At 42.8% G+C, this 25759-nt stretch overlaps 1 protein-coding gene across 1 annotated transcript in view; it reads right to left on the reverse strand.

Moving 5' to 3' along the window:
- LOC111663159 (ryanodine receptor 3) overlaps positions 1-25759 on the reverse strand; it is an 81298-nt gene that overhangs the window by 52163 nt on the left and 3376 nt on the right. The window contains exons 3-24 of the mRNA XM_087176921.1: positions 24361-24465; positions 23608-23628; positions 19897-19971; positions 19617-19695; positions 18923-19035; positions 17553-17652; positions 16464-16557; positions 15476-15550; positions 14686-14842; positions 13884-14048; positions 13301-13422; positions 12164-12344; positions 10954-11089; positions 9372-9467; positions 8897-9015; positions 7199-7332; positions 6231-6472; positions 5745-5937; positions 3243-3459; positions 3057-3161; positions 2772-2774; positions 729-832 (exon numbers count right to left, since the gene is read on the reverse strand). Of these exons, the coding sequence (XP_087033047.1) occupies positions 729-832; positions 2772-2774; positions 3057-3161; positions 3243-3459; positions 5745-5937; positions 6231-6472; positions 7199-7332; positions 8897-9015; positions 9372-9467; positions 10954-11089; positions 12164-12344; positions 13301-13422; positions 13884-14048; positions 14686-14842; positions 15476-15550; positions 16464-16557; positions 17553-17652; positions 18923-19035; positions 19617-19695; positions 19897-19971; positions 23608-23628; positions 24361-24465 (2636 nt within the window). The remainder of the gene's footprint in view (positions 1-728; positions 833-2771; positions 2775-3056; positions 3162-3242; positions 3460-5744; positions 5938-6230; positions 6473-7198; positions 7333-8896; positions 9016-9371; positions 9468-10953; positions 11090-12163; positions 12345-13300; positions 13423-13883; positions 14049-14685; positions 14843-15475; positions 15551-16463; positions 16558-17552; positions 17653-18922; positions 19036-19616; positions 19696-19896; positions 19972-23607; positions 23629-24360; positions 24466-25759) is intronic.

Genomic DNA, 25759 nt, shown 5'->3' on the forward strand with positions numbered 1-25759 from the left:
CGAATAAGTATATACATGTGGCGGCATAAATGTTAAATAATAATTACTCTATTGGCTCAGCAACAACCTCAGCTGCCCATTAACGACTCCTCTGGTGAATTTCACAGCAAATAGTCTCTATGTTCGACTGGGGTATACTGTCACACTGAAATTAGATAAGCTACTTAATTTATTTCAATATTACTGTATTAAACAAACAGTGGTTACACGTAATAATGTTTACTCATGTGTAAATAAAAAATGAACCTGAAAGCTACATCAGGCAGCAAAATTAAGTCTGCTGCTACACTCATGTGATGCGCTCCCCTCACTGCAACATACAGTATATCCAACGCACCCTTTTAATCATGGCAGTGTAGTTAGAGAGGCGCTCTGCTCACACTGTGCTGCATTTCTGCTGCCACACTGAAAGCATCCGTATGCTGTCACTGCCGCTACTGCTGTTGGACATCAAACATCAATACTGTATATATTCTACACTGACATAATAATATATTCCATAAGCGCTGACTGACCTATTTTCAACTAAGGTTTATATCTACTTCTAGTCATGTATATGATGCTCTTAAACAATGCTCATCAATAACAGTTTAAATCAAACAAAACAACTTGTCTGTAATTAATCTGTCTGCTTCTGTATTTGACTCCTTCCCACACTCTCTTTCTTCTTCTCTTCAAACACAACAGTAAGGAGCGAGGAGAAAATCAATCCATAAAGCTCAACATACTTTAGAGTTTCTGTTGACATCTGCAGATTGTAGTTCTTTTCTGTTTCTGGCAGCTTGGAGAAATCCACCAGGCATGGATGCTGCCGCTTATTATCATCCCTTATCTGTGAGAAAAAGAAAAATCACAGAAATAATATTTCAACTTTCCTCTGTAGCCTTCAGCATTGCATCTTCAATAGCTCCATATGTATGTACGTGTATGTATGTGGGAAAGTTTACTAAATATATGCATATGAAACTCACAGCCTTGTAAGTCACTGTGTTACTGTGAACTAACAAGGGAACGGGAATACAGGGTGCTACTGGTTGCAGTGATAAGACAGTCTACTCTAGTGAACATGTTATGAAAGAGGAACGAGGGAGCATGTTTTCTTGGAGGAGATAGAAAGGTGCACAACTGGAATACCAAGTGAGAGGTGTAACGCCTCTCTCGAGGATGCACTTTATGCCAAATAATCCCTTGGCAATGCTGCGCAGAGGAGGCGGCATGGCAATGGTGGATGTTTACCAAGAAAACATGCAGGGCTATGTACAGATATGCAGCTGTGTGTGTGGGTCCAATGAACACCAGCCAGCTCTTTTGTGAATAGTACAAGAACTCAATGGGAAATCTCTTCTCTGGCAGTTCTTCCTCTTGCAGAATTATATTTGTGGAACAAACAACAAATGAAAAAGGTATTTATATGCAACCAGGACTAAGTAACAGACAATACTTTGTTTGTTCCCTCTACCGTAGGACATCTTCTGTGAATGCTGCTGTAATTAAACACAATACACGACAGCTACAGAGCACCCGAATGAGCTGCAGAGGAACCACATCCACTTTAAATCTATTACTATGTGCATCTTGGCAAGCTCTTGACAAGTTTTACAACTGTTTGACACATTGTTAGTTCTCTGACCCCTCGGCTTCAGTATAGAAAACGTCTTGACAATAAAAGTAAATATTCAGATTTCAATTTATTAAACAGGTCTAACACTTTACAGATATCTTCATTCTAAATTAAGGATCCTGCTGTTGTGCTGGCCAAAGAGGAGGCCTGTATAAAAGCTGGCAGTATTAGTTATAGAGGGAGGATTCTCATATATATGTTTGTATTATAGACATAAGAGCTGTGTTCCTTGTTCTTGTTTGTGTTGATATCTGTTCGTTTATGGGCAAAACAGGTCACTTGGCTTTATCCTTTAGCTAATAAACAATAAACCAAGAAAGTCATCACTGAGTACTTTGTTGACGAAAAGGACAAATTATTAATATTTTTCACTTTATAAATTGCACGTAAGACAATATAAGATTATATCGGGAAATACACTACTAGCTGGATGAGAAAATGAACACCACCCTCACGTCTGTCAGCTGGAGCCAGGAGACGATTAGCGTAACTTAGCATAAAGACTGAAAGCAGGAGAAGCAGCTAGCCTGGCTCTGTCCAAAGTAAAAAAAAAAAAACCCAACAAACACCTCTGAGGCTTACTATTTTACATACTTTGATCTCTAAACAAACTGAAACTTCCTGGGGTTTTGGTTTCTTGCAGCCTTTTGAACATTGGACAGAGCCATGCTAGCTGTTTCCCTCTGCTAAGCTAAGCTAAGCTAATCATCTGCTGCCTGTAGCTCTGTAGTTTGTGCACAGAGTGATAGTTACTGAGCCCAGCCAAGAAATCAATCCGTTCCAGAGTGACAACAGACTCTTGTCCTGTGTTTTGAATTTCGATGGTGGGGTAACCTTTGGGTTTACAGTTTGATGCTGGATTACGTCTTTAAAGAATCAGTTAGACACCCCATTGACTTCTCAATGGAAGAGGAAAAACTAGAGACACACACTTAAAACAAAGGCTTTCCTCTTGGTTTATTGCTGTGCTGAAATTGCCAAAACATCCTGTTCTGCCCTTGGGTGAAACAATACTTTGTAATTCATGACTTACTGTATTCTAAAACACAAACACAATGACTCTGCTACCTACAAACAAACTGGAATGAGGCATCTAAATGAGTTGTATGAAAAGCATCGAACATGGAAAATGAGTGTTCTTTCCACTTACCCTCTTTTTGGTGTGAACCGCAAATTATAAAAGAGAAAGCAAGATGACGTACAGGCTTTTTTGATGATTAAATTCTAACACTAGCAACGACTAATGCATTTCAAGCTGGTTTTTAACTTAAATTTGTTTAGAAAATGTGTAATTGTGATGTCTATTTCTCCACAAACATGGCAAAAAACGCATGGATTATGCTTCTTTTTTTTTTTTTTTTATATTTTGCTCCAGAGTGATGATCTTGTTGTCAGAGAATTATAAAAGTAAAGGGACAATCTGCATATTTCTCACCTTGCCGTACGACCAGCCAAGCTCAATCTTATTCATGCCCCACAGTTCATGAATGTTCTCAGCCAGCTTGTCCCGAACCTTCTCCAAATGAGGTGGCATCACAATCTGAGGAAACGGGAAAAATTATGAATCTGAATCTAAAAGTTAAACAGTAATCACCACCCTGGTCTACTCCTGATAGCTTACCTGGCTGGTTTCCACAGGTGTGGGGATGAAGGAGGCCTGTGACATGAACTGGGTGGTGCCCAGCAGATCTCTGACTCCCTCCATATCCCTCTTGTACTCTTTCACCGGCTCCACCTTCATCTTCTCTTTCGGCAGCAGCGCCTCATAACATGGAGCGTAGCTCGACGGAGGCAGGAACTTAAAGTCGCCGTGTCGACCACCCAAAAGGAATCGCACCCTTAAAAGATAAAATGTAGGTCACATGTCGCCTTATTCTGTTACTGTACACACACAAAAAATGGGTGGGAATGCGTGTGTAAATATAAATTTTATTTTTAATCATGTATTTATCAGATTATATTAATGAAAGAAGCAGCCAGTGAAAAGAAAACCAACCATGCAGCTAAACATAACTACTTTTCCTCTTCTTAATCCACTTCAATCAATTCCAGCCTCTGCTCTAACAGGGACAGGTTTAGCTCTGGGACTGAAAAAACGTCTCAGGCCATCACAGTGAAGAGACTCTCCTGAGACCACCCAAAATAGCAACTCAAGTAGTAGTGGTGACGCAACCAGGCCCATTCTCACTGTAGCCCCTCAATTATTGAGTGGTGAGGATGTGCGGCTGTCATTTTCTGGCACGTTCATCTCCACAGAGATGTTCACCCTGTTCACTGGGTCAGGCTCGGAGGTGTCGCAAACCACCCAAAAGTGGTCATGAGGTCGAGCTGTCCATGTGAGATAATGAGCGTTGACTCTGAAAATCCTCAATACCAAGACACAGGTGAGATACAGGCAGATGGGAAGAGGGCACTGACATCAGCTGTGTTTGGTGAAGTAAACAAAGTGTATTGTATAATAATGTGAATAGCCATGTTCTAGGTAATATAAATCTAAGAATGGACATGCTACAGAGAGAAACTTATCCAACGAATGTAATTAAGATATTTTAATACTTAAAATGTTAAGTTAATTTTAAGATGTTTTTAGACAGTTTATGGACAAAAATATTATGGGGTACTGTTAAGCTTGATCTTGGTTTAGTCATTTATGTTGTGTAATTGAGCTTTATAAATTACATATGTCTAGTTGGGATTTTTGCACAATGTTATTTTGGATTGTTGCAGATTTAGCAGTTTAGCATTATTACTTCCAGTTATTATTTAATTATTTACAGAATAATTAATGTGGTTTTGTTGTGTAATATTCAAGTTGCCTATTCATGTTCCCTTGCCTCAGGGTAATTTTAGTTGGCTGTTCGGCTGTTGTTTTATGGGAACAATTGAGGGTGTTAACAGTTAACATGAGTAGAGTCAGGAGTGTGATGTGTACCCTGAGAGAGTAAAGCTGAGTGACTTACTGTCATGTCAGAATCGGTTAAATAATAATATTATGCCACTCATCAAGAATTCAGGGTTACAGAAAGTTTTGGTTTCTTGACATGAGGAAAAATAAGCATCTGGTGACTCCATGGGGATTGTGTTAACAATGTTAACATTGGAGTTAGAAGCAACAAGGACTGCAGTAGAGGGGAGTTGGAAATACCAAGGTAGGAGTAAAAAGGGTGAGCAGAAAAGAAGAGCAGAATGACACTTGAGCACCATCTTTCACTCCAAATTGAAAAACCTATAGTTGGAGAGAGCTTGGACACACTTTTTAAGGAGACTCAAGAGCTCCTGAAGCTTTGGCTACAGCGGATGCTTAAAAAAATCAATTCTGTAAATCATATATACTGTGGGAGAACAATGAGGCTATTAAATGTGACGTAGTTTGTAGAGGAGAAGATGTGGAAGTGATGCCAAAGACTGGAAAGTAATACACAGCTGTAATCCCTTTTCTTTCCTTATATAAATGAAAACAAAGCCCAAACAGGCAAAGATGAAATAACTGAGAGCACTCTCCAGCATGTTTGGGTGGGGGGATGACATGTTACTATACACCTCAGAGGAAACTTATCTTCCCACTGCACATACTCTATCAGGTATGGTATTACTTATTGAGAATTCATTTTCAGGCAGTAAGAAATGAATTCACTCTTTGAGCCCTTGCATGACCAAATGAAATCACACTAGTCTCTTGGTGTCAAGTGTCTCTGGGTTTCAGAGAGTGAAAGCTGTAAATGCAAAATGCTGCTTTGCTCTACAAAGTAAGAGTCAATCATGGAATCAAGGGAAAACTGCTGGAGCCTGAAATTCCATTTTAAAGTCTTGTCAATCACACTATCTGTGGTCACCATGGCAACAGAGAGGATTATGAAGCCAGCATATTTTACCTTTGCCCAATCTGAAGGCCCTGAGGATTAATGCATTTGGAATTGAATGAGCGAGTAGAATACATGGATTTCAAGGCAGATTTTGTTTCAGTGTGTACATATACAGTGTGTATACATATATACACACTGTATATGATATATATATTGATATATTTATTCCATGTGTATCTCATTCATTATCAAGGAATTTCAGAATTTTAGGGAGTCTGCTCATCTCAGTCACCACACAGGAATGACAAATAAACACTCACTTGACCCCTGCAGAGAAGCTGACAACAGGGAAGAAGAGGCCGTCTGTGTTGAAATTTTCGAACATGCCCTGGACAGGCTGTCCATTGATCCTGAAAGAGATGCTGGGTGCTCCCAGGTCAAGACAACAGCTCACTACATCCTCTGAGGTCAGGATGTGCTGGTTCATGGACGCAACCGCCCGCGGGATACGACCTGTTCATGACATACACACATGCACACACAGAGTTATGTGAAATATGGCCCAGTGAGTGATGCTGGCACGTATCACGTCTTTCTCACACCCACACACACAGAAATACACACAGGACACATATTTGTACACACAGTTACTCACAATCTGGGCAAGGAGATCGCCCCTGCAGGGTACTGACTCTGTCTAGACACAACCTGGCTAAAGCCAGGGTTACCACTCCTTTTTAATGCGTGAGCTTATTATGATCTCAGCTACACACACAAAAACACAGAATTTTCCTCCTCACACTGACCTGACCAGAGGTGGAGTCCATCAAAACCATAAGAGTAGAGGTCATCTCCAACTCCATTGCCCCCCCAGCCCTCTCCTCCTCCAGGGTAGGGAGCGTATCCTTTAGCGTTGGCCCAGCCCACTCTCAAGTGGGAGGGCTCGCTGGTCACAAAATGGTCCACCTGGTCGATCATCAGCTCATAGTACCACTTCTTATACTGAGCTGAGCCCTCGCTCACCCCCAAGAAGATATTCGGTCTCATACTGGCAATGAAGTGAAACACAAAATTGTTAGACGTCCCTCAGAGGAATTTAAGATCTTCTCGTATTTAATTGTAATACCTTATTTTTTCGTAAAACTAATGAAAAAGTCTGCCCTTAGGATAAGATCATTCAATTTGCTTCAAACGAATTTGGTCCAGGAAGTTCCTAAAAAGTGATATCTTGAAACAAGGCAGAGCAAAGCAGATTACTTTGCTAGTGTCAAGAAAACGATCCAATTAGATCTGAGATAAAATCAGAGTTAAAATTATCTCACCCTCAACAAAATACCTCTTCTCGCTGTTGAAAGGTTGAAAGTTAATAGGAAATAATATGAGATTCAAAGGCCCAGTGCAGTCTCAGTGCATCATTGTCCGAAGCATATATTGCCCCGTTCCAATTTGCAGACCATGTTGTTTAGTGTACTCGACCACACTTGTAGTAGTTTGTTGTTGTAGTTTTAGACGTGTACCTTGTACACTCAATTACACAGTCCAAAGGCAGGAATGGTGAATGAACAGAACTAGATGGTCTCTACTAAGACATTCCTAAAGTTTTAATGTCAATTGGTAACACAGTTATTTTCTTCAAATGAGACCCAACTTCCTTAGTTTAAGGGTTTTTTTTTTAAGTGAAATTTTAAATGACGAAAAAAAATCAATATTAAAATCAATATATCAGAGGAACATAATGTTGAAAGAAAGAATAGTGCGTTTATGGCTTTCTAACCTTTGCACATCATTGACCAGCTGGGTCTGCAGCAGCAGATCTCTCTTGGGCAGCAAGTGATCACAGATAAGGTTCTGATTGGTTCGCACAGCTACACCATTACACACACACAGCGAGCAGAGCACATCCAGAATCTGAAAAAGGAAGTAGAAGCACCAAGGGAGGAAAATGAGCAACAATAACACGAGGAAGAGCACAATTAACAACCCCCTTCCACCCACCCCCCACCCACCCAAATAACTGATTACACACTGACCCATTTTCCCCAATTAAACTCTGGATATGAATCCATACCTTTCAAGAAATGACTAATTATCTTTTTCTCTAATCACTGTCCAAGTTGCTGCTCTAGGGTCAGCTCCTTTTCATGCAACCCTTGCATAATTACTCTGAGATGCTTATTGGGGGCAAAAACATGTCCAATAATATCCCTTTGATGTTAGGTTAACAAAGCCGTAGAATTAAATGGGCCGGGAAGCTCAGCCAACGGTGACAGGCCAGAGCACCTTCGCTTTATCATTGGCCCTTTTCTCCTGCTTCTATGGCAAAATGATACATTTAGGCTGATTTATGACCCAGGCCGGCTAACTGCCTGCTCCTGATCTCATTTCACTGTTAAGGTGATTGATTCATGATGGGGAGGCACTGCAACCAAACCTCCAGGAAGCTTCTGTCAAAGACAGAAGCTTGTATGCTGGGGGTAAAGGTAAGTTCAATGAATTAGTAGCTAAAGAGAAGAATCAGTGACAAAGAGGCCCAAAGGGAACTGTTATGGAAATTAATGTGCATCCAGTGAACTGCTTTGGCCTAATGAGGAAAGGAACTGGAGATGACTGGATACAAGACAAACAGGCAGAAGGCATTTTCACTACATTTCATCTGCTTTCTTGCTTGAGTAAACATTTCTGACAACATCCCACTTTTTTTCCCGTATGCATCATAAAAGAACAGTTTGACCTTTCGGGAAATACATTTATTTCATTTCTTACTCAGAGTTGGATGAGAAGATTAATACCAGTCTCACCTTCAGGTAGAAGTGAAGCTGGGGCCAGCAGCAGGTTAGCTTAGCTTAAAGACTGGAAACAAGAGGAAACAGCTAGCCTGGTTCTGTCGAAGTTATGTAACAAAGTCCACTCACCAGCTCCTCTCAAGCTCTACGCACAAAAACTACAGTGTATAAATGACAATTGTCCATTAAACTGTAGGTTATGTACCGGATTATTTTTCTTGGCTAGGAGCAGCTTCCAGGCAACTGGCCGAGACACCTGGAAGTTACTGGCCCTGACAAAGATATTGATTTGGACAGCCAGGTTAGCTGTCTCCCCCTGTTTCCAGTCCTTATGTCTTTATGCTAAGCTAAGCTAACTGGCTGCAGGCTCCAGCTACATATTTACCTTACAAATGTGCGTGTGTGGCATCTTCTTGTCTGACTCTCAGCTAGAAAGTGAATCTCCCATATTTTTAATTATTTTATTCTTAACTGCATTATTGTATTTTCAGTATGTGGTTTCTTTCCACCAACACCACAAACTTATTGTCACCTTGTCTCACAACTTGGGATCAATGTGCAACATTCTCTATGTAGCGCAACCACATTATACACAAAGATGGAGCCCAGATGTGTTATTAATTCATATCACAGCAGAGATAGTACCCTACATCCAACACTTGACTGTAGTAGCACTACTTGCTGCTCACCTTGTGGTTGCGTCCGTGCTTGTAGAGCAGCGATATGATGGACTTAATGTGTCCTCTCTGGATGATGTTGAGGGCCTCGGGGCTCTCAATTAGAATGCAGTGCAGAACTTCCAGGATGCCTGTGCAACCGCAAATTCATCAATTAGTTAACACCAGCAGAGGAGGAAGACACAAAAGAGGACACTCGTCAAAGAGACATCACCATAGATCAACAGGGAAGACTCAGTGCTGCTGGTACATTCCTAACTATACATTTAAAAAGCAGAGGCACCTATATCATTTCTCAAGGAAGCAGTGTCATTTTTTTTTTTTTTTTTTTACATCTTTAAAGACTTCGTGTCCCTGTTGGGGAGAGCTGGATTGTCACCAAAGGAATTTGATAATTTTGTGATGTCTCAGTAAGAAAAAATGCAGAGTATCTCACAATGCTGTCTAACTGAAGCCTCAGTGTGTGTGAGAATAATAATGAGGATACCTGAAGAAGACTCCAGTCTCTCCAGCTTGCTCACCAGCCAGTCCAAGTTGTTGGAGAACTGCGTGCAGTTGTTCCTGTTCCCTCGGATTAACGCCGCTGCAGTGTAGAAGGGAATAGTGTGCGTGACTCAAAATTGACAGTGTTGTTGTTCCAAGTGGTTCTATGGATCCCCTTCAGTGCACTGCCAAATCGCACTTCTTACACAACAGCAAAAACAATGTCACCCAAAGGTGGACACCATAAATGCACACCCAAAGCCAAGGAAGGCGAGAGGTTCTGACACCCTTATACATATTAATTTGGAAGATGCCTCAGATAGAGAGAAGGGAACGAAACAAGGAGAGAAAAGACATAAACACAAGCGGACAAACACACCCACATATGTCCTAGCAAAAAAAAAAAAAAAGAAAGAAAAAAAAAAGACAGGGTCACCTAACACAGACAGTCGGGGAAGAAAGGAGGGAGGCATCCCAAATCCACTTAGCGTTGTGCCGGAGCAGGTGTGCGTGGAGGAGGGAACGGGAGAAGAGAGGAACGTGGCTGGAACTCTAATATGAGCCAGGGGGTGAAATCAGTGTAAATAAGAGTGTGAAGGACACACTTGGAGGGCAGAGGGGCTTCAGCGTTGCCAGATGAAAGATTAACTTTACATAAAGGCTATCCAGAATGAGAGATATCCAAAACATGACAAGAAGAAAATCACACCTGCTCAATATTTTTCTGCCCACAAATGCATCTTTTATGCCATAACAAATGAAGTGAAGTGGAAATATTCAAGCCTAACATTGTATTCATCAGATACAACACGGCAGGATTTTCAGACAGAGAAGGACAGGGAAAAAAAAAAAAAAAAATATATATATATATATATATATATATATATTGTTTTCCCTGTCATGTCATTTTAGTGAGCTACGTCTATATTTGACAGAGCATATGCTAGCAGTGCAAGACGTTAAAGCGAGTTTGGAAAGTCAGGACTGATGACATTGGGCTATAGGAACATAAAGAGTACAGCAAGAGCTAGTAAACAAAACAGAAAACAGCATAGGCAGTGATGAGAATTGACATACAATGGCCCAACAGCCAAAATGTTTGTGCATATGTGTGTGTCGGGGTGTGTGATGACTGATCTTATTGGGCTGGTGCACTGGAAGCACATCATAAAACTGGAAAGCTCTTTTGTACACAGCGGGCCACGTGCCGCCAAGTCTTTTCCCGGACAATGAGAGAACGTGAGTATTAGAGATGGGAGTATCTATGGTGTGTGCGCATGTGTGTTGTGTGTCTGTGTGTATTTGTTGGGCTGTTTGAATTCTGGCACCCTCGGAATTCAATCCTCCAGTCTGAAGCGTCTATAAATGGCCGGTTAAATACCAGGTCAGCACAGTTCTTCATCACCACTGAGCCGCCGCGCTCGCAGCTACTTTATCCTCAAACGACGACTCTCGTGTCTGTGATTGATTACAGTGGGGAATCAGTTTAAGTGTGTGTGTGTTTGTACATACGTATGTCTGTGTGTGTGTGTGTGTGTGTGTGTGTGTGTGTGTGTGTGTGTGTGTATGGTAGAGGGGCTTCTTACCCAGCAGCTCGTACAGCAGATTGAGAATATCTTTCCAGGCTGCTCCGGCTTCAGACCCGGCACACTCTCCAAAGTGGGCTGCACTGTTGTACACGTTCAGACGGTCGATACAGTTGGACACCAGAGTCAGCATGCCCTTGGAAATACACAGTGATCCACCATTGATTGATTCATTGATTAATATATCCACATACATATACATGAAAAAAACATAAATATGGAATATATATGTGTTTTAAACATTGAAATACTGTACATCTGATAGCAAAGACAAGCTGTTTTTTATTAATAGAATAGCGTAATTTGGCGAAATCTTTTCCTGCAGTATTAAATTAGTTGACCATCCTGAACGCAGCCCTATGGCTCTCTCCTGTCTCATTTGGTGGCCGTGTCATGGTGATTTATATTACAGAGAAATATCTATAGTGATCAGATATGCTAAATGGGGGGCATTAAAAAGACAAAATGGAAATTTCAGATGATTTATAATGTCAGGAAAAATCACGAGTCAGCCATCTGCAGTGACAAATTGACCTTCTTAATGCAATATATTAGGGGTGGGACAGAGATGTGCTATTTTGGTGTATTAGCACGGAAAGACAGGTAAATAAGATGAAAGCTGAACTGCTGAAATGTGCATAATTTGCAATGTGTTTTATGCTAATGTTTGTAAAAAAATTAAAATAAAAAAAAGTACATGTATTCCATTTAGCTAATATACATTCATGTTGGCTTGAGGCTACGGTGACACATTGTTGTAGCCTATTAGAGTTAGGAAGAGTTTGGATAGTTGACATCATAGAGCCCCCCTCCAGTAAGGCAGCTGACATTCCGTAATTGATGAAAGCAATTTAGGTCTTAGAGGCTTAGCAGAAAGCTTCAGTGCACTTGTGCCAGCCTCAGGAAAACTTATAACACCAAAGCTGCTGACACCTTCAAATGCAGTGCCTCCAAATACAAGATGGCATTGAAACACACCTCAAAGAATCAATTGCTTCAGCCTTTCACATACTTTTTTTTCCTTTTTGCAGCTTCGCCGCTGCTCTCGGCTCACTCCCATGTGCAGTCGCTTACTAGAATTACCTCAATCACAGCCCTTCACTCTGGGTTTGTAATATTTTTTGCTGCACTGCAGAACAGCACACGGTATTACTAATTGATATTTCATGGACTGTTAGTTTGCTACGCCTTCCTCCATGGTGAAACTCACTTCCTGTTTGAATAGATTCTGTCGGTTCTTGAGCGAGCGCAGTTTGATCTGCCTCTCTTCGTGCTCCAGCTCAGCGTCAGGGAGCTGGAAATAGGTGATGAGGTCATTGAGAGTTTGGAGCACCTCCTCGACAGGCAGGGCGACCAGTGCCCTGTTCTTAAGACCCAGACAGTCTAGGTCTCTGGGAGGGGGAGACAGGAGGAGCATAAATTCATCAATATACACAAGAAAAACCCCTAATTCAAACACGACAGCCGTCCCCTACTGACGTTTGTGACCATGTGTGGTTTTAAAAATACTCCGATTCATCACAAATGCATTTAACCTCAGGTAAATACACTCTGACTGGGAGGCTGAGCCGACTTGAGCAGAAGCTGTGATGACTAACACAATGTTTGGCCCACAGGTTCATTCATGCTGAAATGCTGATTTCCGCTGGCCTGCTAAAAATAGCTCCTGTTGTACGCGTGGGAGGGGTGCGGGGAGATGTATGTGTCACAGCCGCAGGGGGCGGGGGCGAGGGGAGGGGGTTGGGGCTGACAGACTCTCTCACATGTTGCCGCCATGAGTGCCCCCGAGCCCAAGCCCGGAGGGACAGCGGGCCATTTGATAACAAATAAGGGTACTGGAAGCATCCACTTACGTGCTCCACGGCTGCCTTTTTCCAGACCTGGCCGTGCATAGCCGTGACGCCGCTTCAGTGTTTGCCATTTGGAAACGCATGACTGGACCACTGAGTGAGCTGTCTGGGGCTCTGGGACTCCACTCAGTCAAAACTCACAGGCCCAGAGTTGAACTCTCCGGCGGGTACATTGACAATCAGCAGGGACGTTACATCAGGACTGTGTGAGAGTCTGTGGGGCTTTCAGATGTCTGGTTTTCCTCAGCCTCAGCTATAATTTGGTGATGAAGTGATGTTGGGGAGTTTTTGTTTGATCACTTGTACTAACTATGCTCTACCATCATCAGTGTGGTGCTTACGTAACTTGTACCACTGACAGGACACTTCATTACCATAATAAAGTGGCTCAGGACAAATGTGGACTATAATTTGGTTTAATTGGGCAATTTGTGCGATCACGTCACTGACTGACACCAGTGAGGAATTTAGCAGCGTTTTCTTTTTTCTCGACCTACCTGATGAATCTGTTGAAGAGCAGGGTGGTGTTGCGGATAATGCGTGCTGCGCGGGACTCTTCGTGTTGACAGCGCTGCAGGGTCAACCCGTCATCCATGTGACCTTCAGAATGTAGACACGCCTTGCGAAGGCGTCACAGAGAGAAAAAGAGTGTGAGACACTGCTATGAGACGATAATGGGAAACAGGGAGAAGGATCAAAAAAAAAAAAAAAAAGAGGAAGAGGAAGACATTTAAAGGAGAAAAAGCCTCCAGTTGTCCTCAGCCAGCAATGAGCTCCAATGTCTGGAACACAGGTGCTGACACTACAGGCTATCTGGCTGTGTTTACATGGAGGACACATTGTCATGCACATTATCGCGCGCACACCTCTATCACTTCTGCCACAGTAGCCGAGGGACAAGGTTTATATTTAGTCGAGGTAGAGATACGAACTAATAGACAATCACCTTAACTCAATCAGCTCATTACCCCAAAAATAATTATCTGCTCCAAGGAATCTCATTTATTAATTTTGTTTGTTTTTGTGCACGCTTTGCATTCTAAGTCGAAGACAGAACGGTGTGTGTTTGTCTCGGCTCACTCGTCTCTTGAGGGGACCCAAACGGGCAGATTTGACATCAGGTGCCTGATAGGAGAGCCAGAGTCCTGTGGCCACGTGCGTGATGAAGCAGAGTGAGTCCCCGTATTTAATCTCCGCCACCCCCATGCCCTCGATGTCCCGCTTGGGGCTCTGCTCCAGCTTCTCCTGCACAGGGGACGAGAAAAAGAACACGTCAAAGCTGTCAGTGTGAGACGCACAATACATGTGCACATAGAGAGATACCACCTGCAGATTTGTTTTTAATCAAACCACCACCCAAATGTCAACAGCATCTGCCGTTTATGGTTCTATCCATCACAGTGATTGTATTTGTTCCGCTATTAGGATCACTGCGACCCATGATCGACATGAAAAGTCCTATGATAAATGACTTCACTTACATTCTATAATACCTGCTTTAAATCCACATTGGAGGGGTCACTAATAGGCTCACAATCACCGGCCATATCTAGAAACTCCATTACAGAGTACGGCTAAATGTTCGGTTCAGTCAGAGTCGGCAAGATCAGTTAAATTAACCTCTGTGGCGCAGCTTTCATTGGTCCAATAATTCTTGTAATTTTCATTGTCCTTGAAAAAAATTGTGATTTTCCAGTCCAAGGGGAGTGGGCGGTTCATTTGTGAAGGTTTCGAGGAGGTCCTTTGTAACGCCTTCGCGGCGGCACTTAATGAGGAAGTGTGCGGTTGATCCTGTGTGAAACAGGTCACCTTGAGGAACAGCGGGGAGTCGAGCGCGTGCATCTTCATGTGTGTTCGTGCCCTTGTGTCTGTGTGTCCTTGCCTTAGAGACTCTGAAGCAGAAGGCTGTGGCGACGGTGTCGGACTTCTCTCGGTCCTGCAGCACCAACCCCCGGTCCTCGGTCAGGGCCAGGTAGTGACCAGTGGTCAGGTGGCGCAGTCGGAAAGGCTGGCCCCAGCGGATGTGGCTCCCACTCCAGCTGTCAAGGTCAAACCCACATATTAAAACGAAGCACACATGCAAACATACAAGAAGAAAAAGGTTGCATTTCATAAGCCCTGAAGCCTAATATCTACTAATTAGTTGATCTAAACATTGCTGCAAGCTGTTAATTATCTGTCGCACCCTGTAGTAGAATAATTAGCAAATAACCAAAATCATTTCTCTCATCATTTCTCTTTGATTCTATTCAGGAAATTCAAAACAAAACAGGGTCAAAAAGCATGATAAATGTGACAAACATCATATTTGACACAAGACGTGGAATGGAAAAAGGAAAGGCTGCATCCCTGTAAGACTGTAAAAAAAAAAAAAAGAAAAGATAGGATCAAAGACTTGAAAGAGACAAGGAGAGGGACAGAATGAAAAAAGAAAGAGGAAGGGAGGGAAAAAGAGACAGAGAGGCCACAGTGCAGCATTAAATCATAGGTGGTGAGAGAGTGGAAAGGACAAATGGGTGTAGGGAGAAAAAATAGAAAGCGGAGACAGCAGACAGCAAGAAAAAGGTGAGATGGGAAAAAAAGGAGAATGATGGAAAATGAAAGAAATAAAGTACGAAGTGAGAGGCAGAAAGGAAGGGAATATATAACAGATCACGTGAAACACAACCCACCTGATTCTGAGTGGCTCCAGCCTCCACAAGGACCTGGCCTTGGCGCCGGCATTACCCGTCTCATAGTTGACTATCCTGGGGATGCCAGAGAAGCGTGAGTGGGTGGGTGGTCTGTCTGTGGATGCTTTAAACGTCTAGCCACCACTGATACTGTCAAGGTCATTCATCCTGGCTTAGAAGAACACCACTTGTTTACTCTCATTTGTCACACTGGTATTCACTGGGAGCATGTTCAATTCAGACACGTAGTCACACACACACTCACAGACACACACATGCTGAAGCATGGGCTGTATTTACTCTGCAGAATACAGCGTCACATCCTTCAAACAGAGACATGTGCGCCCTGATAACTCACAGCTACACTGTCTATCAGTGATACGGGTGACTGGGTCCAAAGATAAAAGAAATCGCTCATCATCCCTTCTGCTGACAGCTTGGAGTGTGTGTGATCTGCCCCAGAAAAACATAAGACCTCTAAAAAACATGCTACTGTTGAATTTCAAGGACAACACTAGGAGAAAAGCCAAAGCTGGAAATTTATATCAAATCCCGCCCCCATGTTTGCCATGCCCTGTTCTAAAAATAGACTGTGTGTGTGTGTGTGTGTGTGTGTGTGTGTGTGTGTGCACTCATGTAGATGTACTCATCTCCTGGCACCTGGCTGAATGTGTATGGACCTTGCCCACTGTTTTGACCCACTTCAAGCCCAGTGTGCCATTTTTCTGCAGCCTGCCCTATCTGTGTGAGCACTAAGCAGCAATACTGGAGATAAAAATAACACAGCAGCCATCTTGGCTCCCTGGAGAGCCGAGGGTTACACCGGCCACGGGCATTTTTATGAAGTGAGGCACAAGCTGAGGAACCATGGGTAACTCACAGGTCAGTTAGCTTCTCATATGCTATGCAACAGCTTCGCTTTCACTAAAGGGTGACCCCCCCCAACACAGTGTAATCTTGTTTGTTCAACATTTGCTGTGTTTCACACCTCTGCTGCTCTTCACTCTGGTCTGATCCCGGGATGGTCACTACCTCATCGTGTCCATGGAACAACCGCATCACATGACCGCCCAGCAGGTAGCCTATAGGAAGAGGAAGGACAGAGGATTAAGACATGGGTGACTCTAGATATTTAATTTCCTGTTTTAGCTGCTAATTTTGCCTCCACTGTGAATACTGGTCATCTCAGAGATGCAATCTGGAAAGTAGGACCTCAAAAGTGGGTTACTAGGGAGCACTTTTGTATTTTAGGTGGGTTTCTGAAAGACTCAAGAAATAAATCCAGATCCAATTATGACAAAGTGTTTCCCATATATCCACCGATAAGTATTAATACTGGGCATGGTCAAAGCCACAAAAATTTCTACTTTTAGACTGGAATCATCAGATCCTCAATTCAAAAAACGGTAAAAATTTAAAAATTCGTTTTTCTTATTACATAATAATTGATTCCGAGGGTGTTAAATGAATTTAAGAGAAGTGTTTGTGTCTTTTGTTGCTTTTCCTTGACTACTTAGTAGAAACTTGAAACCATCTTAAAGGGGCTATTTGTAAGTTTTCTCTGCCACAAAACGTGGTTTGGAGCGGGCGGTGGTGATTTGCGCTTCAGCTTTGTTTCGTTTACAAGACAAGATGTTATAATTCCCCCTCTGAACAGCGCTACATCTGGAGGCTACAGTGAGTCGCTATTAGAAAGTGACGAGATGGCCCGGGGCTCGCTGGTTATCGTGCTAACTACAGTAGAAGAAAAAACATGACCACAGGTAATGCTAGTGTTGTTTTCGACCGCCGGAGACATCTCTTGGCGAGTAAAGGAATGAAGCTTGATGCTGAATTCACAATGTTTTCTTCTAGACTAGCAAGTAAACAGCTGTTAACGCTAATGCTAGCTATGTAGCCATAGCAAAACTTACAAATAGCTCCTATAAGACATGTTTTCTAATTCACGTGTGTCTGACAACCTTTTTTCCTTTCCTTTTTCAATTTATAAAATTTGAAAACTTGCAAAAACAATGAGGAATTTTAGAGAAAATTGTGAAGACACTGTGGAGTCTGTTATTTTGTGTGAAGTCTCTACCTTCCTCTATGTTGCTACCAGAGCAGATGGGATGGACATTCCACAGGGTTTGCATGAAGGAAGCATCCACCTGGATATTGCCGTTGGAGATGGATAAGTGCTGCGGTACACAAGGAGAGATTGCATGCACCATTTATTTATTTGTGTACATTCATACAAGTGACATTACATGGACTTGGCTTTCAAAAACTGTTACCAGGCAAAAATGGATTATTAAAAAGGATTTTATGAGAAATTTTACTTGCATTGTTTTACTTTTGATTAGTAAAGTTGTTGATTGAATAAAAGGATTTACCACCATGAACCTGATAAGACTGTACAATAAGACTATATTAAGCATGTTTGTGAGCTGAATCTCTTGACAATAACGTAACAGCTAAATCTAAGTTAAGTTTCTATGGACAGATCAACACAGTTGATTCAACATGAAAAGTGACTAAAGTTTGAAACAACCTGTGATCACTGATCCAGCAGAGAACTCAAGTTTATCATTGAGAGTTGAGGGAACCATAAAATTGACTGACAGATGCCTTGAGAGTTTAGGGATTCATACCATCTGGGGGGCTGTTATGCTGTGTGTTTGTGTGTGTATCGGTGTTTTGCCCACAGTGTTTGTGTGTCAAATTCTGTCCAAAAAAGAAACCAAACAAATTTCAGGGCAGCTGTGTCCTGATCATCCTCCTTCCCCAGAATCCCTCTGCAACCCTTAGGTGCTGCCTGTCCCCATATACCACTGTGCGGGTGACAGCAGACTACCAGATTGACATTGGTAACTGTAAGGCACTAGTGGTCATCTGGCTGTGCCCCTCCCGCCATCACAGGGTGAACACCGCCTGGCTGCTGACTCCAACTTCATGAATCACATGGAACATGTTTCCTGGGGTTTACATAGGACAGTACTATGATGCTAAAGCTCAGAGGGCTGAATGGTCTAATAGTAAAAAAAAAAGCCAATTGCTGAGAAGGTCAGCTCAGACGTGTAATAGGTACATAATTATTATGATGTGGGAATATGACGGGCATGATAACCGGAGAAGCTGGCACTGGCAGCAGTCTAAAGGAATCATAATCCAAACCAGACATTTCCAGTGCAGATCAAAAATTTTTTAATGTTACTGTTCGCAGTCTCATAGTCACCCAGAAGGAAAAAGTTGTTGCTTTTGACGTTAAGACTCCTGCAGGAGAGAGGTCATGGGGAGAGTGCAGTATGTGCTAACAGGATTTGGATAATCTGAAATTTTGTCACATCAGGCGAAGCAGAGTTGATGCTCTCCTAGTAAGACCTCTACATTATGCAAACACACGCCCGCACACACAGACACACACACTAGCTGCAGCGTCAAGGATCAAATGGCAAACAATACACTTACAAGGTATCGCTCTGAGGACACACTGACGAGGATGAGGTCATCACCGATGCGCACTTTCTCTCCTTCCGATCTCTGTTTGGAGGCAGGGTGGATGGTCCACCAACAGGCCTCACCTAATGGCACACAGAAACACATAGGCGCACACATGCCGCCTCCATCTTTTAGTCTAAACACACTGATTGTGATAACACCCCACTGTCACTGTCCAAATGTCCTATGTAATTACTAATAATGTAAAACGGCCAGAGCCGGCTGAAATTAGAATTTGGACTAATGCGGACGCACCATGGCAACAATCCTTTCAAGACATATTGAGGTGACTGCTCATCCACTGCAAGGCATGAAATAAATAACAATGCTAATAAGATGTGGATTCAGGTATCGGGACACCCAACAAGACTATCAAATGAGCTGCAGAGATGTAATCAGCACTGACAAAAGAAGCACACTGTATGTCTACAGTGCTCCACAGGGAATATTAACTGAGACGCTAGAAAGACACACAGCGAAATTCTATCGTGAACAAATAAGGAGCAGGGAGAGAGATAAACAGAGAGAGAGACAGAGTGAAAGACGCAGACGGGGAGACAAAGTAATAAAAGACGGAGACGGACAAAAAAGAGACAGAGGCGGCAAGAGTGAAAGAGAAGAAAGAGGACGATAAAAGCAAACTGTACCAGAGGTTCTCTTTTACCTGTTGAGTCCTCTTGCAGGCCGACATCAAAGGACAGCTTATCTGTCTGTGACCTTGATGTCTTCAAACAGGCCAGGTACTGTGGTCAACACACACATCAGACCACATGAGACAGAGATGTCACACACACACACACACACACACACACACACACACACACTCACATGCTGCTGCTCATGTGACTTAAATTACTAATGATATTTAAATCCAGCTACTGCGATACTCGTGATACTTTTTTACGATGATGACATTGTGGAATCGACAGTGTGGAATCTCTTACCATAGAGCTGAAGGAATGCCGCAGGAGGATGGCGTGTCCGTACAGAAGAGTCTTGTGTCCGCCGCTCTGCGCTGCCTAGAGAGATCATTCGCACGTGCAAAAACACACACACACACACACACACACACACACACACACACACAAATACTTATTAATATGTCAGCTCAGGCTCCTGACAGAACCGCCCCAGTGGTCTCCCTCCAACTGCTTCAAGCTACACCCAACCTCTGGCACTGAATGTTGACCTCAGCGAGGACCTCCTCGCCGACGGATGATGACCTCAAGCTGGGGGCACATATCTCCTGGGGAGGGTTTGAGACCCCATCTCGCCAATGAAGACATGCAATCTGACTTGCCACAGGAGATGGTGTTTCTGGCTCCTGTATCCCTGAGCAAAACAGGATACGGGGTCATCTTTCCAGCACTCCGACTACAGGAATGTGGGAAGGATGCACAACTACTGTCAGTCTCCGATGCAATGTCAAACATTAGCAGGGAATGACTCCACCGCTTATGGGGTTGGGTTAAGATGCAGGAGGGGATTAAATGATATCTCTACTGGTAGAGATGCAAAGGGAATAAAGGGGGAAGTTTTTGTTGTTTTTCTTCGGCAAGCAACTCCAATGTTACTCACCTTCCTTATGAGCCTCTAGGAAGCATTAAGGTAAGAAAGAGTGTCATTATTCAGAAAGAACTATTGTTCTCCTGAGCCTCTTTGGCTGCCACTGCTTTATTGTAATCTTTGGTACAAATTATTAAACTCCTAAGGGCACACATGATCGTCAAAAAGTCATTTTTTGACAGGGATAAAGGAAAACAAGCTGACGACCATTTTTTTTTAGGCATTTCATAAAGCAACACTACTGGCACAAGATCCAGAAATAATACCTGAAACAATGCAACAAACAGCCAAGCTTAACCATAAAAATGTCACATGAAACTGAAACCACAGGCACAGCAGGACACTAATGATACGTATCTTTAGATTTTTACAAAATTATAGTCATATATCTTCTGAATCATGGCAGTGTTTCAAGAGAACATCCCACCATGCACAGCCTTTCTTTCATTCTGTCTCTCTTTTCTCTCTCTCTCTCTCTTTCTCTATCCCCCTCTTGATTGGCTACTGGGACAATGGCCCGGCCTGTGATTTGATGCAGTTGTGTCGTGCAGACTGCAGCACCGGCTTCCAGGCTTCTTCTGTGCTGCTGGCTACTGCTATATGCTGGCTGAGGTACTGAGCTTAATGCGGCGAGGCACATCCAGCTGCAATCACCACAACCAATAAACCGAAGTCTCCCGCTCACTTCCTTCACCTGTGGCTGGGCAGCGTGCTGTACAGATGGCTCATATCGGGGAGAAAAAGAATCTTCTACATGCGGAGACACATTGCAGCAAAAAATTCAATACACCTTGAGCTGTACTGTAAACAGTATTACCCTTGGCTCATTGAACCATAAAGGAAAAGACTTGGATCAAAGAGGCATCAGAGAAGAAACAGGCTAAGAACTGTATCTCTGGTCCGGCTGTTGACCGCAAGTGACATCTTCATAACAATTTAAAGACGTGACATTTAAGCAGGATGCAGCCTCCTGGTGTGCGAGGCCCTGCAGCAGATGACATGAGTATGTGGCCACAGTGTTGTGGTTTCTCTCAGTGACAGTGGCAAGCTATAAGAGAAAAAGAGGTGGCAGTGACAGGAGACAAACACAAGCGCTGCCCGGTGGGGGTCATCGGAGCAGCTCTGTCTCTTTGATTGACTCATTTGACCAATAACCCCCGAATCAAACGGGTCAGCGCATTTTGGATGAGACGGCGACAAATTTGCACAGTGTGGACGATATGGATATTGAGCTAAATAGGGATTGGCATTTACACTAGTTGTTAGTGTGGTGTCCCTCCAGGTCCCTCTCTGTGTATCTGTGCCTTCCGGCTAAAACAGCCTGGACTACCGATTTGCTCCAGCCACTGTCTATTGATAAGCCCATCTGTTCAAAGACGTATTGATCTCAGAGACTCAGCCGGGACATATTCAACCTCCATTTCCCCTTTAATGGTGCTTCCTCCAGTGACATTTCAGTGCAGGCGAAGAATGATGAATAGGTAGACAATATCGAAAACAGATAAACGTGAGTGGTGAGAATGCACTGAAGTAACACAGTTAAAAGGGCCAATCCAAGCCATCTTAAAGTGTCTGGGGTATTTGCTGCAAAGGCAGAAAAGGAGTGAAAGGTTAAGAAAAAAAGTATGTGATATGAGTAAATCTTCCAATGATACAAAGTAGGAAACCCAACAATATTAAAAGTGCAACCACAATCACATTTGCAGGGTTTTTTTTATTTTTTTTATTGATGTAAATAGTTATTTTTCTCTCAGCCGCTGGAGAGGCATGTCTGTGTTTGATTGACAGCAGCTGGCAGGCTGGGCTTTGGCAGGGGAACCCAAGACAGAGTAAACAAACCTGCGCTGTAGCTCATAAGTCATGGGTAGACAGTGTGTTGTTAGGTGGCACTGAAGAGTAAGGGGCCGTACAAATGTCTAAACCGACCAATGAAACGACCAAGGATGTGAACCTGAAGTCCTTTTTTTTTTTTTAACCACCACCTCCCTGCAACAAAATCCAGCCAGCCATTATGTTGGTGTCCACAGTGTAACTGGGAAAACAATTCAGTAATATATACATGTAATTTCCAGGGGGAAAAAAAGGGTGGACAGAGCAGATTTGTACGCTGCAGTAGAAAAAAAAAAATCATGCCCATTAATTTCATTTGGATTTTAAATGTGATGTTCTGGCCTTAAAGAAGTGCTGATGCAAGAGGGATGACGCTGTACTAACAGTTAAATATGTCCATTTGAGCTTTAATTTAGCGTTTAATATTTTGATCACCCCTTTTCTCTGCTGCGGCTCAGAATTCTCTGCCTGCTAACTCCCCGCAACGGCAGTGGAACCAATGGTCTTGACTTCCGTCTTTCTGCTGCACAGATAGTCTGCTGTGGCTACAAAGCTCCAGCTCTGACACATCCATTTATCTCCAACGTCAAGTCAATGAATATGATCCTGAGCAATTGAGGATTTATGGAAATTTTCAGCATCATTATCCATGTGGCATTAAAGGGTGAACTGGCTAAAGCGGGAGTCATGCTGGGAGATTTTTTTTTTTGTACTAAATCAGAAAATCATGATCAATTTCATTGCTTCACTGCAGAAATCTTGGTCTCAGTTGTTTGCATCATCTCTATGCATCTTATAGCATATCCTACGTGGGGGGTTGCACAAAACAAATGATGCTGCAATTAACATCCATCTGAATCCCCCGAGGACAAGACTAATGTTAATCTGACGCTAATCCAGCATTGGTGCCGCTCTAGTTCTCCAGCGGCGGAAGGTGAGTTGTGCAAGAGCTGATGTTTGTGGGAAACCTTATTGGGAAGTCTATACCAAACTCTATTTGTCTCTGTCGGCTCAGACACAATCTACTCACACGACTGTTCACAATAAATCCATACGATCATCCGTTATTTCAAAGCGCGGGCTCTGGTGTTTGCATAAAACCACGACTTCTAACACTTTCCCGAAGTAAAGACAAATGTCGGATGGTGACGTGTTATAGGAGACATAGAGGGCCAATGAGGGGAATTATTGTATTGTGACTAATCTACTGCGTCATGCATTAGGGATGAGTGGGGGAATGGTATGAGGGATGAACATACCCATCGATCCGGGCCGCGTGTCTATCATGCGGAAGATGGAGATTATACACAGAAAATAGAAGATAAAGATGGGAGAGTTACACATCTGTCACAGCAATGAAAAAGAGTAGGAAACACACTTGCAAGAAGACAATTGAAACAACATCAGGAGCAGAGAATACAGAGATGAATGAGTGTTGATTACAAACTCCGCCACATAGTATTGATTACATATTCAGATTCCCTGCACCGGACACTCCTCTTCAGTTTTATTATATTAGAGTGTTCTTTAAAAAAAAAAAAAAAAAAAAGCCAAATCTATTGGCAGCTGTTCTCTTTGCTGGTGGAGTTTACAGAGGCAAATATGTTGCTAAATGATGCTGATTTCCTTCCAGGCTTGGTGTTAATCAAATGGGCAAAAGTGCCCGCTGCGCTTAAGGAACGGCTGCATTAATGCCAGAGTATCCCCTTCATCCTCATTGATATTCATGGGGGCTTGGACCTCTCTGCAACTGGGGTCCCCAGGCCACTGTAACGGGCCTATTTTTCCAATTAATCTCTTTATAGTGACTGAACAATACACAATAAACTCTTTTACAACCTCCTCTTTTGAATCTCTAAACACAGTGGAGACATAAAGTACATGACTCAGGGATAGCTTATGAAGAGTTGTGTATCTCTCTTGTGCGTTAGTGTGTGTGTGTGTGTGTGTGTGTGTGTGTGTGTGTGTGTGTGTGTGTGTGTCTGTTAGTATTGGTGTGTACCATCACTCACCCCTTCACTGTTCTGTCCGCTCTTCGCCAGCATCTCCTGCAGGGCCCGTACCGACAGAGACTGCTCCAGCACAAAGGTGCAGATGCACAGGTCTGGAGGAACATACTGCAACAACACAAAAGTGGGTCTCGGGTTAAAAATCAACACAGCCGAAAGTTCTCACAAAGGAGTTTCTAAGGATACTTTACTTTATGTACAGTATTCCTCTGTGTTTTCATTGTAATAGCTTGAAGCTGTCTTCTCAGGCTAAACCAGAAGCTGAGGCTACAGAAGACGAGATCAAAACACAAGTACTTTCTCTCTCAGCGGGCGAGATTCCACAAAAAAATTCTTCTCCTCCTTTAACTCACAAGATTCTGTACACAATTTGTATTCATTTAACAATTATATAACCAATACATTAAGTCCAAGAAATGTGTAGTTTATCCATTTCCCGATAGCAAAAATCTTTGACATCCTTTCACTCATTGTATTATGTTACCTTTGACATACTTTATGTTGTACTGGTATGACCTTCAGGCCTTTTGAGATAAAGTATGTTTTGCTGCTGGAGGAGTGTTTGGAGTCTTTGGGTGATAATAAAAAGAGAGGAGACGGTGGAGTTTGCTCAGAGCGGGTTTGGAGATTGTAACTGAGCAAATCTCTGTCCGTTCTCCTCGCGAGTAAGAAATAACGCCCTTGTCTTTCTCTTCTGTGTTTCAGTATTAAATGTCTTAGGTGGTGTAAACCTGACAAACTGTCATCTCACGCTGTCCTTCAGGCAACCAAAATGCAAAATAACCTAGTGTAGCTTTAAAGGGATGTTGCTAGCATATCTGTTACCTGTAAGGTAAACAGGAAGCTACAGCCGGCCTTTCAGCTAAGCTTAGCGTTAACATTGGAAGCAGGGGGACACAGCTAGGTTGGCATAACACATACTATGTCGCTTGTTTAATCTGCAACAAAGTCCAAAAACAACATTTTGTTGTTTTATGGGGCACTACATGCCTGGGTGCACAGAGCCAGGCTGGATGATTCACCCTTTTTCCAGCCGCTAAGCTAAGATAAGCTAAGCTCACCACACAAGAGTGGTATCTTCTCATTTGGCTTTTGGTGAGAAAGGGAATATACATAAATAATTATAGCTTATATATAAATAATACAAGACTGACTGGATCTGGTATATGGTCTTGCTGTGCAAAGAGTGAATACATGTGAAGCACCATCTACAGTGCAGTATCTGCTGCAGAGCATTGAAGTGCTGAAGTCAAATGATGTCTGAATCAAAACTCCCAGACCACCATCATGACAGGAGCTGCCTCACAAAACAACCCCAACCTGCACTGATCCACTATTTCTCTTCCCTAAGCAAAGCTCCATCAGTGTAAAGATCAGCACAGTAACTTGTCCATGGACATTT

The sequence above is a fragment of the Seriola lalandi genome, unplaced genomic scaffold (assembly GCF_002814215.2).
Source record: "Seriola lalandi dorsalis isolate HSWRI2012SDOR001 ecotype SW California unplaced genomic scaffold, Sedor1 jcf7180002054573, whole genome shotgun sequence".
NCBI classification, from domain to species: Eukaryota; Metazoa; Chordata; class Actinopteri; order Carangiformes; family Carangidae; genus Seriola; species Seriola lalandi.